Raw genomic sequence first — 14582 nt, 5'->3', positions numbered from 1 at the left:
ACGCTTATTATGGCCGCGGGCACTGGTTCCTTTGCCGGCGCCTCTTCTCCTGTGTTTGCCCAAATGCTTGACTGCCGCGGCTGCAGCTGTGCACCGAGAGAAAGATGTGGTATAAAATCTCAGCTAACAGAATTGATTGCTTTCTAGCGTTGTTATTCTCAGAAGAATCTTTCAATTGCTAGTATTATCCGATCATCTTTACGAATTTTGATAAAACAACTAAGAAGGATCTTTCTTATGTACAAATGCTATATAGTAAAATATCTCAATGTTGTTTGGAGGTTGTAAATGGCTGTTATAATGATTTATTAATGAAAAATTTAAACAGTTTGTGCTAGTATTTTGCCAGAGTGTAGGGGGCTCTACTACTTTTCACTGCTAAACATCGGCACAATATCCGTCGTACGTTGTGCAAACAGAGCTTCAGGTCCTGCTCCGCTAACTCCTCCTCCTCCTCTTGGTTCTCCTGCTCCTGCTGCTGCTGCTGCTGCGTCCTGTCGCTGCCATCTTTGTGCTGATGATGTTTGCTTAGCTGTCTTTGCATCTTTTTGCCGAGCAGCGAAGGACCGAGGGGGACCCTGCCATCCAGCCAGGCAGCTCTAAAACGGAAATGATGGCGGCTGCAGGAACATCGGCGACCGCTGCAGAAAGCTGTATTTGCCCTCCCCGCTCGCCAGACAATGCAGGACAATGAAATGAATTTTTAAGAACACCCTGCCCTATATGCGTTGCCACTTCAAAGTCATTCGCCAGGCATCCCAGCAGCATCTTCAGCATCCCTGCATTCCGGATTCCGGCATTCCGGCGGTGCAGTTTCGAGTTGCCTTTGCTGCGATATGCAGTTAGCAGTTGCAGTTGCTGCCAGATTCCCGGGCACGGAACGAAGGGAGGCGACTGCGTTTTGTTTGCATTTGCATGCAGGTGCAGTTCAGATGCAGTTGCCCCTCCTTTTTTGTATTTTTTTTTCTTTTTTCGGCCCCGTAAATTTGCAGTCGACCGTCGGAGGATGCTGGCTGCACGGCTATTTGCCAAGCGTTTCGTGTGTGCATGTCAAATTCAAACGTTTGCATATTTTGCAAGATTGTCGGGCACAATTAACCGGCATCATCAGCAGCGTTGACAAAAAATTATAATTTTCTGTGCTAATGAACGCCGGGCCACGACGACTACGCAACTTGGCCAGAAAACGGGGCAATTGCACTTGAAAACGGAATGTTAATCAGGCGATAATCTTGTTGTCGATGCGATAATGAAGAGCTGTCTAAATTACAACCCAAAAGGAGGATAAATGAGGTCATATTTCTTAAAATATATATGGTGTTGTGTGCTTTTGCACTTAAAGTTGTTAAGAGAATTTCATGGAAAATAAATCCAGTTAAATAAATTCAAGGAAAATCTGCATAATTAACGATGTCAACGCACGGAGTCTGAAGTTTGTGTCCTTTTAAGTTTAAATCATCACATTTATCCTACTAGCGAAACTTTCACTAAAAAGTGTGTCTAATTTAACTGTATTTTTTCACCGATCTAACATATCCTTGATGGCTTGTAATCTTGGGCGTATACTCAGTTCTAAATTGATTTACCGAATGTATGTATAACATGTGCACTTAAAATGACATTGGAAAACAAACTAATTGTCTTGGCAAACAATAATTTCCACAACACGGCCGATAATAGAGCAATAACATCTAATTGAATTCAAATATGAGCGAGACAAAGTCGTGCCTATAGAGAGTATACTAATTTCCACAAATATAAATAATGTCACACCGGCTGACTGGTGCTTAATTATCATGAATATAAGTGCATTATCTGAGTGCATTGTGCTATTCAAACAGTTGGAAGATGCGTCGTTTGAAACTATTAATTTCATTTTAAAAAGCTTAATAGAATAGGATTTCTTCTTTCCTTCCTGGAAGTCTTTGGTTAAAGTTTCTGTAAAGTACCCTATGATATCTTATTTGTTTTAATATAGCATCTTATCCCCAGAGAAGTTTACTTTGCAAGACTTTATCTACGGAGGGCAAACACCTTATTTTCCAGCAAGTAAAGGTGTCACGGCAGTTGATTTTTATTCGGTAAATGATGCAATTGAAGGGATAATTTTATTTATTTTCATTTTGTGTATACTCTGCTGCTTTTTTTTTTAATTTCCCCCTTTATGAGATGTTTTTTTATGCCACACTTGGTCGCTAATTAATCCTTACGCCGGGAAAGGCAAACAGGGCGCATGGCTGATGCGTGGATGCCTGGAAGAGAGCGCAGTCAAATATGCACAAATACGAGCATGAAAAGCTGACGACTCTTTGGCTCGCCTGCTTGGCTTTTCCGAGTGGGTGGTGCTGATGGGTGGGTGGAAAAGCTGGATGGGCTGGATGTGCTGGATATGGTGGAAATGGTGGGTTCATGGGCTTGGTGGCTCAGCGAGCGACTTGCTATGTACATATTTGTGCAGTTATGTTCACATTTGTACTGATCATAATGTACACACACTCGCACACGCACACATCGAGCAAAAGAGAGCGAGCATCCTGGCACACACACACACACACACTAACTATATGTGTATATAGATTTCAGTCAAACACTCGAGCAAGCACAGACAAATTCTATTTGCAAACATTTCACTTGATTTGCAAGCGAGTAGCAGCCCCCCAGAAATACCCCCTCTCCACCATCCAGCAACTCGCACACACACACACACTCTCCAAGCCAGACTCCTGTAAGTGTGCTTGTGTTTGTGCACACACACACACATGTGTGCGCGAGTGTGGGTGTGCGGATGTGAACGCTTCACACAACGTATTTTTTAGCAGAGCCACTGAGAATAAAGCATTTGGGTGTCCTATCTGCGGATCACCTTTTAAAATATTTACAACTATTAACATCTAATGAGAAGGTACTTTATTAAACTATGATACAATAATATTGCAATATGAAATACCAATTTAAAGGACATTTTTCCTTGTGTAGCAGCAGCTCCGTTGACATTCGTGCAGGAGACATCCACATCCACATCCACATCCACATCCACATCCACATCCACATCCACAACCACATCTACAGCCGAATGCCGACTGCGACTGCGACTCTGACTGTCGACTGGGTGTCAAGGACGTGGCATGGAGCACCGACAGGACGAAGGGAAGCAGTGGGCGGTGGACGGGGAGCTGGAGCCAAATGCTGAGCGCCAGCCATGATGAGTACGATGAGCGCCAAAGTTGCACTCGACAAATCGAAATTGTGTGCTCTGGAAAAATATTGGCACAAGAAATCATTCCTTCCTGTTGTTGGTGTCGTTGGCTGGTGCCCGGGTTGCCGATTCCCTCGGATTCCCCTGGCTTCCCCTGGATTCAGGACTCCTCCCGGAACTTGGCTGTTGACATGATTGGGCGGGCTTTCATTTGCCAACTTGTCGCAAAATGTTTTAATATTTTCAAGTTGCATTTAATCCCCGAACGGGCGCTGAGCCACGTGAATCGTGTAAACAAAAGCACGCGCTCCATTTTTAACTCATCATCTGCCGAGCTGCAAGTTATTATCCTTTGAGCTTAGAACGGGCTAGCCTTGGAACTGAAAATTAAAAATGTGCCTGGCACGCGTCCTACAATCCTGTCGGGAATTGGCATCGAGTGGGTGGGTTGCTGGCTGGTCGGGTGGCTCACTTTTGCTTGCTTTCTGCCGATGTGATGTCTTCGGTGCTGTTTGCACGCTCATTTGTTTGTATGTTTGAACTTTCTCCTGTTTCGTTTGCATTTGTAAATATTCCTGTGGAGCTTCACTTTACTTCAGTTCGGTTCGTTTTGGTTTGGTTTGGTTTTTGTTGAACTGGGGCTGCAAATGTGCACCAAAGGGCCACCCACAACCCGACTGGCTTAACAATTTTTGCACAATTTTCAAGGCGGGAGCGAGAGGTCGCCTGCTGTTGGGGGCGTGTCTGGTTAGTGGAATCGAACAAATATGTTTACATTTAGCACATGTGCAATTATTTGATTAAAACTGTTAAAAGCACACAAAATCAGGCAAAAGTTTACCAACACCCGTGGAACGAACAAGTCGATAGAGAGGCGGGTTGCCTTTCGGGGAAATTGGGGAAATGTGGAGACAGCAGGGCGCGCAAATGGAGCAATATGCCAGACCTCAGCTCTTCTATCTCCTGGGTTGCTGATGCTGATGGGGATGGGGATGGAGATGGGGATGGAGATGATGATGGCCTGCCATTCGAGGCGGTGCCGCCTTGTCACTCAGTTTGTGATGCAAACTGGGCGTGTAAACAGAGAGAGACAGCCGCACTCGACGCCCACACACGTACGGGGAAAAGAGAGACGAATGGAGTCCCTCCACCTAATGCGAAACGAAAACAAATTAAAATCAAACTTTCGAATTACTTCGAGTCTCGCATTTCAATGTAAATTTAACCAACAACAAGAGGGCCACGCCGGAGCTCCGTAGGACGGACTGGTGGACTCATGGACCCATTTACTCCGGGACTCATGGACTGGTGGGCTAATGGACGGACAATCGAGTTGGGTCGACGGGTTAGAAGTCGGGAACAGCATAAATTACGGCGGAACTAAACTGGATAACTAAAGCGATTGCAGTTGGTGCGAAGAAAATTTGGGAGTATTTGAAAGAAACATTTGAATGTGACATGGATGTGAGGAAATCTATGTTTTCTATGTAACTATCATACTCACTGCTAAGCTAAAGACAAAATATTCCTGATTAAAGAAAATGAAAGACACATAAAGTGATGAGTTAATAAGATCTGAAATATTTTATTAATGTTAGTGGGTTATACATATAATTATATTTCCTTGTAAACTTTAATGGCTTGAACATGTTGTATAAATAAATTAAAAACATGTTGTTGAATCGCTCTGTAAGCACACACTTACTTATTTCTCTAAAACCAGCCGAGTGAATCAATATTTTGTTTAAACATTATTGGTGCAAGTCCTGCGCGGGGGCAAAGTACAAAGGATAAAGAGGTTTTCGAGCAGCCTCCGGTTGATTAAGTGTTGTTATTGTTGCTACCGCCTGGCTGTAACGCTCGCTGCCTTTGTTGTTGCCTTATTATTCGGCCTTATGTTTATGCCACCCCTTCGAGCGCTTGAAATCCACCCAACTAAGGTGAATACTTTGACATTTTCGTGTAGCAAAGCAATTTGTTGTAGTGCCGCGTTATTGTGCCAGTGTTCCCTTTTCCTTTTTGTTAACCACAAGCGTCACCTCAATGAACTTTAAGTGGCAATGGCCAACGTCGAACCATCGAAGCTCATGCCCAAACACCATCCACCACCCACTGGCCTCTGTTTAATTTTCGCATTTTCCGTTGCGCGTTTTCATCTTTGATTGACATACAAACAATTTAGCTGAATGGCACTTGAAGCAGCAGCAGCAAACCGCAAACAGAAGCAACAATAAAGAAGGCTGCGCCGCCACCCCCTCGGCAATAATATTTTTGATATTTTGTATTTATGGCAATCTTGGCATCCAGATCGAGGAGCTGGAATGTGCCTGGGCCGCAAGAAGTGGCCTGGTGACAACTGCAGAAACCAGGGACTGTTTGCCCAAGTGCTAAATGGAAACTTCCTCCAGCAAATTAACAGCCATGGCCAATCTCTTGATGAGAACGGCAAGACGAAGGGATGTCATAATTGCTTTGACACGACTATCAGATACCTGGTAGTTGGCGATTTCTTAGGAAAAAACATTTAAAGCACTGAAGCTTTAGGTATGCAGTTGAAAAACTTGTTTCTACCTATAAAATTTAATTTTTATAGAATTACATATTTAGAAGCCTTCCTTATAATATAAATCAAAAACTACCCATAAATGGATATCATGATTTTGTAATCCAAGAATATATAATATCATCACTATAGGGTATACAACGTGAATCTTCCAATAGGAGGACCACCCGAGTGGAATCTTTGCCCCCTCCCCACAGGATTTCTTCGATGTGTTTTTTCTCCCTTTTTTTTGCATCTCGCGGATGCTTGCATCTCGAAATCAATCAACTCAAGTGTCGCCGCATTTATGGGAGAGTCTGTGTGGTCCACTATCAAAGGCCGGACCGCCGAAACCCCGGCCAAAGTGCATTTGTTGTAAGTGGCCGTGTCTATGGGCCGCCGTTTGGCATCGAGGTTCCACCTCGCACACAGGTGAAATTTACCACTTCAATGGCTAAAAACAACATTTGAATGCGACAGTCGACAACGGCTACAACGGATGTTGTAGCTGGCCGGCTCGGCTCTAATGTGTGTAAACAGTGAAACCCAACGAACTGGACGGTCTGGGGATGGAAATGCTCAGATACTCGATACTCGATTTACCTGTACACCCATGGACCCATGGACGGTGTTACCTGGCCCTGCTGAATCGGCAACGTCATATCGCAACGGATCGCATATGCATATAAGTAGATGCGGGCATATATGGTATGGTATATGGTATATGGCCAGAAATTGATGTCGGGGCCTTTTCACCTTGGAGTTTGCCGCTCTGTCAATATTTTGCTTATATTTGAAAGCCGCCATTGCGCCGATGATTACCTGTTGGCTGGCAAAAAACCTAAACAAAAAACAGAGAAAACTGAAAAAACTGAAAAAAACCCAACCCAAGCGATCGAGAGGAGAACCTCGCTTAACCCTTGAAAGCCGAGATGCCGAGATGCCGACGCTGCGGTAGGTGCCCACTCAAGTGGGCGACACTTTTCCTGCGTCAAGTGGGCGGTCGCAGCTTTGAAGTGCAACGATGTCCAAAAAGTTTTGGTCCCGCTCGAGTGTCCATAGGTGACAGGGTCACTTTCCGGGAGTACCAACTAATTAGCTGCAATGTTCTTCAATTAAAAAGAAGCTTCGAAAATTTCCACCTTCGAGTGGTCGTAAATGGGCTTTGATTGGTCTTGCCACTTGAGGTCTGGACTTCAAATCAATTTCGAGCGAGGTAAACAGCCGGAAAAGGAACTGATGATAACTTGATAAATTAACCTAGAGTGCTTGGCCGTGTGAAAATGTGCTACTACCACTATCAACTTTCAAATCGATAAGTACATTTTCCGTTTCTTAAATATTATCAACTTGAAATGTGGAGCCTTGCAGTTGAAAGCATTTAGTGTGTTTATTAAAATTGTAAGCCATCTTCTTAAGACGGTTTGTTTTCACACCAATTGTGTTTCGATTGCTGCCAAATTCGAGGGAATCATTTGGCAATGCCTGAGTGGTCACTTAGCCCCTTTTGATTGCCCAAGAAACGAGCAGCTGAGTTATTGAAGCCGATTACATGGCTGCTGTGATTAACACCTGGCCAAAAAGTTCGCACATCTTGAGCGAGATGATAGGTGTGTGGTTTCCTATAGCCAACCAGTTGGAAACTGCGATGGTCTCAGAGTCTCTTTGTATGCCAGAGTGTGTATGTGTGTGTGTGTGTGTGTGTGTGTGTGCTGGCATTTGCACTTGTATCGGATTATGAGCATCAAACATTTTCGGCCATGTTTGTTTACTTTGCTCCGCCTCGTCGGCTTGAATGTGTGCGTGCCTGGGTGTTTCGCTCTCTTGTGCGTGTGTATCCGTATCTGTTTTTGTGGCTGTATCTTCATATGTATCTGTGAGTATCTGTATCTCAGTCGCTCTTGCGCATGTCTTATGCGCAGTTCGCCCGAAAAGTTGCCATTGCCGCGCCTCAAGCGATTGGAAGAACTGAACGAGCGACCCTCGCTTTCAGCACGCCATTTTCGCACATTCGCTGAAATTAACGAAAATCAATTTCTCAGCAAATAACCGGATCTATACATGTGAGCCTACCTGGTGTGGTGACGAAATTAAGACGCGACCAGGGCAAACACATCGGTTGGAGCTGCTTTAATGCGAAACGGATTAGCCGGCCAAAGGTGGCTCACTATTTTTGTCCAACAGCAAGCTTATGTTTGCTTACCGGTTATCTTTCTGCACCTGAAAGTCCAGCAATCTAAATTGATATCCTTAAACGAATAGATTAAGCTACAAATTTGCAAATATTTTATGCAACTTATCTGTATTAATAAAGAGAGAAATCTGTACTATTCCAATGACAACTAAAAAAATACAATTAGGAGTTACTCAAGTCTTAAAAATTTAATTTTAAATTTTAAATTCAGACATGAGGCATCTCTTGACCTTGGTCATATATAATATATACATACATAATCAATGATTTCAATCCTGACTTTATGTCTTCCTTTAGTTTTTTTGCAAGTACTGCCTAACTTAAATCCTCCATGGCTCGAACTTTAAGCCGAGCAGCTCAGGGCCAGGAAAGTTGCACGCACTTAAATCCTGGAAGCGAAGGGAAGGATGGGGTCTGTGCCTCGTCGCCTGCACCCAGGATCCTAATTACATTTTACTAGATAAATTGTAAACTTTTCCTGTGCCCGCTGCCCCCGCGCCCTGCAGCTCCATTCCGCTGGTTGCATCAGCTTCTTCCAACAGTTATATTTTGTTTGAGTTCTTTGCGTCGCTGCCGTCTTCTTGCGCTGCAAAGTAAACATAGGGTGGGTTGGGATGGTGGGGCAGTGGGAAGGTGATATGGCACCATTGCCAGGAAGGACTCGAAAGGACACCCTGTAGCAGCGTTGTACGTGCTGGTTGCGTTTGTAAGCGTATTTCCGGCAGCGGATGTCTGCAACAGCAGCAGCTCCACCGCCACCAACAAATGTTGGCTCCGGCCAAACGATTCCTGGATCGAGTCCTGAGTCCTTCGCACTTCGTCCTTAGTCCTTGGTCCTCGGTCCTTAGTTCTCAGCTCTCAGTTCTCAGCTGGCGAAAGTCAGTCAGTGCCGGTTACACATTTTCAAAAGTGCTTGGCGCTGCCACGCTTTGCCATTAGTAGTCCAAAGTTCCGAACTGAGAGTCCTGCGTCCTGCATGTGTATCTGTTGTTGTAGCTCCTGGCCAGCTCTTCAAGTCACTCCCGTATCTGTGTGCCGCATGTGTGCGTGTGTGTGTGTGTGCTGGCCCCTCACTATGCATGCGTGTGTGTAGTTTTGCGCAAATATTTGCATCTGGAATATTTGCGCGCTCCATCATAATTCAAACACAGATGCGCTGTTTGCAGAAGAGCAATCATTTTGACATGCAACTCGCTTCAAAACCGAATTAAGTGGCATTCAGCGTCAGTCACGAGAAGGGCTCGAGCCTCGAGAGCCGAGAATCCCTATTCCTATCCCCAGCCCCATCACCATTCCTATTCCATTCCTCCCAGTTTGAGCCCAGTTTGAGTTTGCAGCCCCAAATGACAGTGATTGACACTCACGCAGCCGCTTAGAAGGGCAATTTAAAGAATTTGCAACGATTTAAATAAATCATTTCAGCAGAAGCGGTAAAATAACATTTTTAGTTATGGCTCTGTAATTTAAAATAACGATTTTTAGATTTTGAACAAGGAAAACATAGCATTGCTTAATTATATTCACTATGCCTTTGTATTATTTATAGGTTGGTACTATATTAGGTTAAGAATATGACTTACTTTTTAAAAAGTTACACAGATACTTTAATTTTAGACTAGTTAATGAATGGTGCAATGTTAAAACTTTAAACTTGGAAATCAAAATCCTTTTACATACATTCTACATTTCATTTGACATTTTAATGCGTCGCCACCTTGCGGACTTATTGAGAAGTATGTGATTATCGACCCTAATCGAACACAAATGTTTAATAGTTAGTATGGCAACTCTGGTCATTTATGGTATTAGGATGACAGCTCCCGGAATGTGTAAAATTTAAAGTGGCAACTGTAGAAATGCGAAAATTACGGTGATGGTTGGAAGCATATTATTTTTAAAATTAGATATTAAAAATTTTAAAACTTAAGACCTAAGTGTGTTTTATTAACGTATTTTTTCAAAGGAAAGACATGTATAATTTTGAATTAAATTAATTTTTTCTGTGTTTCTTAAAATCTCTCTTAAGTAGTGTTATACATATTATGTTAGCAATTTTTTTTTTTTTTTGTATTTTTGTTTTCATTTTCCTGAATTGTATATTAATCTTAACACGCCCTCTAGGCGGCGAACACGATGGTTAGCGGCGCTGTAAAACAGCTGATTTGATTTCCGTCCCTGGTATCAGTCAGCTGCTGCGTTACGCGACATCTAAAACATAAACTATAAGAATATAATTTCATCTATAAAAAATGTTGCGGATCATTAATATAAGTCGACTTGGTAATACTCTCCACTTCAGCAGAGCAGTCACACAGTGGCAACTGCCACTGGCGTTTCAAAGAGAATTCCATGTGAGCGCCGCCAGGTTGAAACGCCGGAAAACAGCAGAAGAGAAGGTAGGTTTTAGAGCCACTATGCCAGTGAATCTCAAAGCCGGAAAACTTGAATCTCTTAATAATCCCCTTGATCCCAGAGGGCACACTCACTAATTGATTTAGAAATCCCCAAGAATTATAGAGTACTCCCCCAAGAAGTTTCAAACGGCGGGCGGAGGCGCCTCTGACATCTGGAGGCACATGACCGTGGCCCAACTGGCCAAGGAACTGGAAAGGTCACTGGGTAAACATTCTATTCACTGGTTATATCTTAATATATTAAAGTAATTGTGATCATCATTTATCTTCCAGATGATGTTCAAGAGGCGATGCTATATGTCAAGGGCGCTGACAATATTGAACCGGCTTTTAAGCTTGCAGACCTCAAAATCATCCAGGAGATTGCCAAGAAACTGGGTGCCAAAACACGGGTGGTGGCCACACCTGAAGAAACAAACGCAGATGAGCAGAAGGAACGCGATGTGGCACCCAGGCCGCCAGCTGCTCCAGAGCTCCTGCAGCCCCGTCCGCCTGTGGTGACAGTAATGGGTCACGTGGATCATGGCAAGACCACGCTCCTGGATTCCCTGCGAGGTGCTGATGTTGCTGCCGGCGAGGCTGGCGGGATTACCCAGCATATAGGCGCCTTTACCGTCACCTTGGAGAACGGAGAACGTGTCACTTTCCTGGATACACCAGGACATGCTGCCTTTAGCGCGATGCGAGCTCGTGGAGCTGTTGCCACGGACATTATTGTCCTTGTGGTGGCCGCAGAAGATGGCGTAATGGCGCAAACACGTGAAGTCATCCAACTGGCGAAGGAAGCTCAAGTTCCTATTATCGTAGCGCTCAACAAAATTGATAAGCCCGAGGCTAATATTGTAAGTTAGAAAACAAGTTTTTAAAAAGCACGCCTATTACCCCATTCATTTCAGGAAAAAAGTAAACGAGAGCTAGCGCAAATGGGGCTTGCTCTCGAGGAGCACGGTGGTGATGTACAAGTGATTCCGATCTCAGCCCTTAAGGGCACCAACCTCGAGCTTCTGGCCGAGGCTGTTAGCACACAGGCCACCCTAATGGGACTTAAAGCAGATCCCACTGGTCTTGTTGAGGGAATTGTAGTGGAATCAAAGACTGATCCCCGTCGTGGCAAACTATCGACAGCCATCGTCTCCCGCGGAACTCTTCGTAAAGGCTCTGTGCTGCTAAGTGGCTTAGCTCACGCCAAGGTGCGAGGTCTCTTCGATCACAATGGCCAGCCTTTGAGCGAAGCCCCACCGGGCACACCAGTGGAAATTCTGGGCTGGCGCGAGCTGCCTCTTGCTGGTGATCTCATACTCGAGGTGGAAACGGAGGTAGATTTAGTGCAGCATTTCATTTATATTCATAATACAATAATAAGTGTCATCTTTGCGATTAGAAAAAAGCCCACGCCGTGCTGAAGTACCGCGAACACGAGTCGCAGCAGGAAAAGATCGAGTCGAGCAGTGATGAAATCCGCAAGAAGGAGGAGGAGCACCAGGCCAAGTATAGAGCTGAGCGAGAAGCCCGTCGACTGGCCGGACGCTTCCGGATGCGCGGTGGCCAGCGGGTCAAACAGGTGGATGAAAACGAGGGCAAGCCTCGGGTCAGTGTCATTATCAAGGGCGATGTGCATGGCTCTGTGGAGGCCATACTTGATGTGCTGGAGACCTATAACAGCAACGAGAGCTGCCGCCTGGATATCGTTCACTATGGCGTGGGAAATGTGACCGAGGGCGATCTCGAGCTGGCCAAGGCTTTCCATGCCATTATCTATGCCTTCGCAGTGGAGACTCCCCAGCTGAAGGCTGCCAAAGAAGTGAACATACGAAGCTACAACATCATCTACCGGCTAATCGACGATCTGAAGGAGCAACTCAGCAGTAAGTTGCCTCCAGTGGAAGTAGAGGAGGTTCTGGGCGAGGCCAATGTCCTGCAAAACTTCCTCATCAATGAGGGTCGCAAGGAAGTTCCCGTGGCGGGCTGTCGTTGCACGAAGGGAGTGCTGAAAAAGGCCCAAAAGTTCCGCCTCTTGCGTGATGGAGAGGTTGTCTACGATGGCCCCCTGGAGTCAATGCGACATCTGAAGAACGAAGTGGATACTATCAAGAAGGACGTGGAGTGCGGACTACGCTTCAGAGACACCAAGGTGCTGCCCCAGGCCGGCGATATACTGCAGTGCTACACCACCAAAATGGAGGCCCAGCAAACGGACTGGGATCCAGGTTTCTAGTTTGTACGCGCTGCCAAATCTGCCTTGTTATCGCCTTGTAATCTATAGTTCTCTATTATATACTGTTTATATAAAACAATCCACTATCCGACTTCCTGTTGATCCCACTGCTGCCGCTGTGGCCGTTGCTACCACCCTTCACCCACATACTTAGGCGTTTAGGATACCGATATAGAGTGGCAGCGGAACTGACCGATGATAAGGGAGACGTTCTAGCATCGAGAGCGACAGCGGGAGAAGCGCCCCTGTCCCATAGACGGAAGCTGTACTAAATGGGTCATCGCCATGCTAATTGGAGTTCACCCAAACCAAGGCGGTGTCCGTAGCCCCATATCGACTGGTGGAGATAGCAGGCTTCCGCCGCGGAGCCAATTAGAACTTGGTCCTATATTCATGAATGGATGCTTTTTATATCAAGTCCGCGCCTCTCAGCATATATATTTGCGAATTTCTATAATATCAAGCGCGTTCCCTGTATCGCCAGTCGCTGGTTCGCCTTGAAATGTGGATAATTTATTTCTGCGACTTATTAGCTAACTGGAGGCGACTTTCCCTGGCCGAGTGCTGATAAGGCGGTGGGTAAAAATAACTGTAACATCAGTCTTATATAATTATGCTCAAGGACTTTTATAACCGCACACACATTATTCGGTTTTTCGGCATAAAATTGTAAATCAGCGAGCACGAACTATTTTTGGCGGAAATATGAATTGCGGTTGAGATAATATCGTTGTATTTGAACCACTCATATTTGTAAGTAGAAGCTTCCTGCCAAGATCCAAAAAAAAAAAAGCTTGGAACTATCAAAATAATATTTTGATAGTGCGTGCGATGATGTACTTGTAAAACTCAAAATCCTTATCCCATTTGGCTGTTACCATGCTAAAGTTCTTAGTTTTTTTCAAAGCAATCCCGATAAATTGTCAACCAAATTTTGTTAAAAATTTGTTTTTTGTAGCATTTACATGAAAGTTTGATGATTTTTGAATTTCTATATAATTATAGTAGAGCTCTCACACATATCAACATTTCGGTTGAGATTTGAGTGCTGGATATAAACTATATATAGAACCCCGAGTTAAGCGGAATGCGGAAATTAGCGCTCAGGCTCCGAGTTTTTCTAGACTGGCGAATTTCATGAATGAACTTATCAAATTTCGTGAAATCGATGCTGCGAATAACTAATATGCTGCATCAATGACGCTCTTGCAATGCCAGACTGCAATTTATCCCACACCAGAACGGATGCCTAAATTTGTCTGTGAAATGGGCGAGCAAATCAGAGTAAACACATCGCACATGTGTTTGCCAGTAGCAATTAGAGAGAAATTGAGATGCATTCGGGGTTATGACGAGTCAGGATCACTGGCCAAAGGATGTCGACATGTGTTGGCAGGGGCGGCTCATTAGTACCGCCGCTTGATCTCGACAGGCACGGCAAGAGCAACGCGAGTGCTGCATGTGGTGGTGGAGGGCAGGGTCAGTAAATCACTTGCCAACTTCGGAACGTATCGTATCGCATCGTATCGCATCGCATCGCTCCTCACACACGTGCAATGCATAAAGATCAGCGAGAGTCGCCGGGGAACCAGTTGTTACAAAGACTGCAAAAAAAAAAAAAACGAACTCGAGTCGACTTTAGTCTCTAGTGGGGGCCGGTTGGCAAAGGATCACTAATGCAGCGCGCATAAACTAAGTAGATTTATATATACCCCAAGAAGCCATAGCGACAAGATTGGGTGGGTGCTGGGCCATGTAGGCTCATCAAGAGACCCCTTCAATTTGGGAGCGCGAGATTAGAAGGGGCGGAAGCCGTCCTTTGTGGCGCTATCGCTGCGGAACAGAAGCTATGACTATGGCTACAGCTATTGTATATAGCTTGGGTGCCACGATTATCGGGCTGCTGCTTCCGATCCGCTGCTCTGCTCTTACTCTGCTGCTTTTGCTTTGCTGCTTTTGCTTTTGCTCTGCTGCGGCTTTTGTGTGGCACAGAATTAGAGCGATCGCATGCGAGCGACTCG

The 14582-nt window shown here is 44.9% G+C and overlaps 1 protein-coding gene across 1 annotated transcript; it reads left to right on the top strand.

The window, feature by feature from the left end:
• Positions 1 to 10089: 10089 nt before the first annotated feature.
• On the top strand, positions 10090 to 12633 carry mIF2 (mitochondrial translation initiation factor 2). The gene is made up of 5 exons (NM_143364.3): positions 10090 to 10328; positions 10431 to 10551; positions 10620 to 11188; positions 11243 to 11662; positions 11728 to 12633. The coding sequence occupies exons 1-5, from the start codon at positions 10182 to 10184 to the stop codon at positions 12559 to 12561; spliced, it is 2091 nt and encodes a 696-aa protein (NP_651621.2). The 5' UTR covers positions 10090 to 10181; the 3' UTR covers positions 12562 to 12633.
• Positions 12634 to 14582: the final 1949 nt, after the last annotated feature.

The sequence above is a fragment of the Drosophila melanogaster genome, chromosome 3R (genome assembly GCF_000001215.4).
Source record: "Drosophila melanogaster chromosome 3R".
In the NCBI taxonomy this organism is placed as follows: Eukaryota; Metazoa; Arthropoda; class Insecta; order Diptera; family Drosophilidae; genus Drosophila; species Drosophila melanogaster.
The sequence above is the reverse complement of the archived record's forward strand: the minus strand, read 5'-3'. Positions and strand labels throughout refer to the sequence as shown.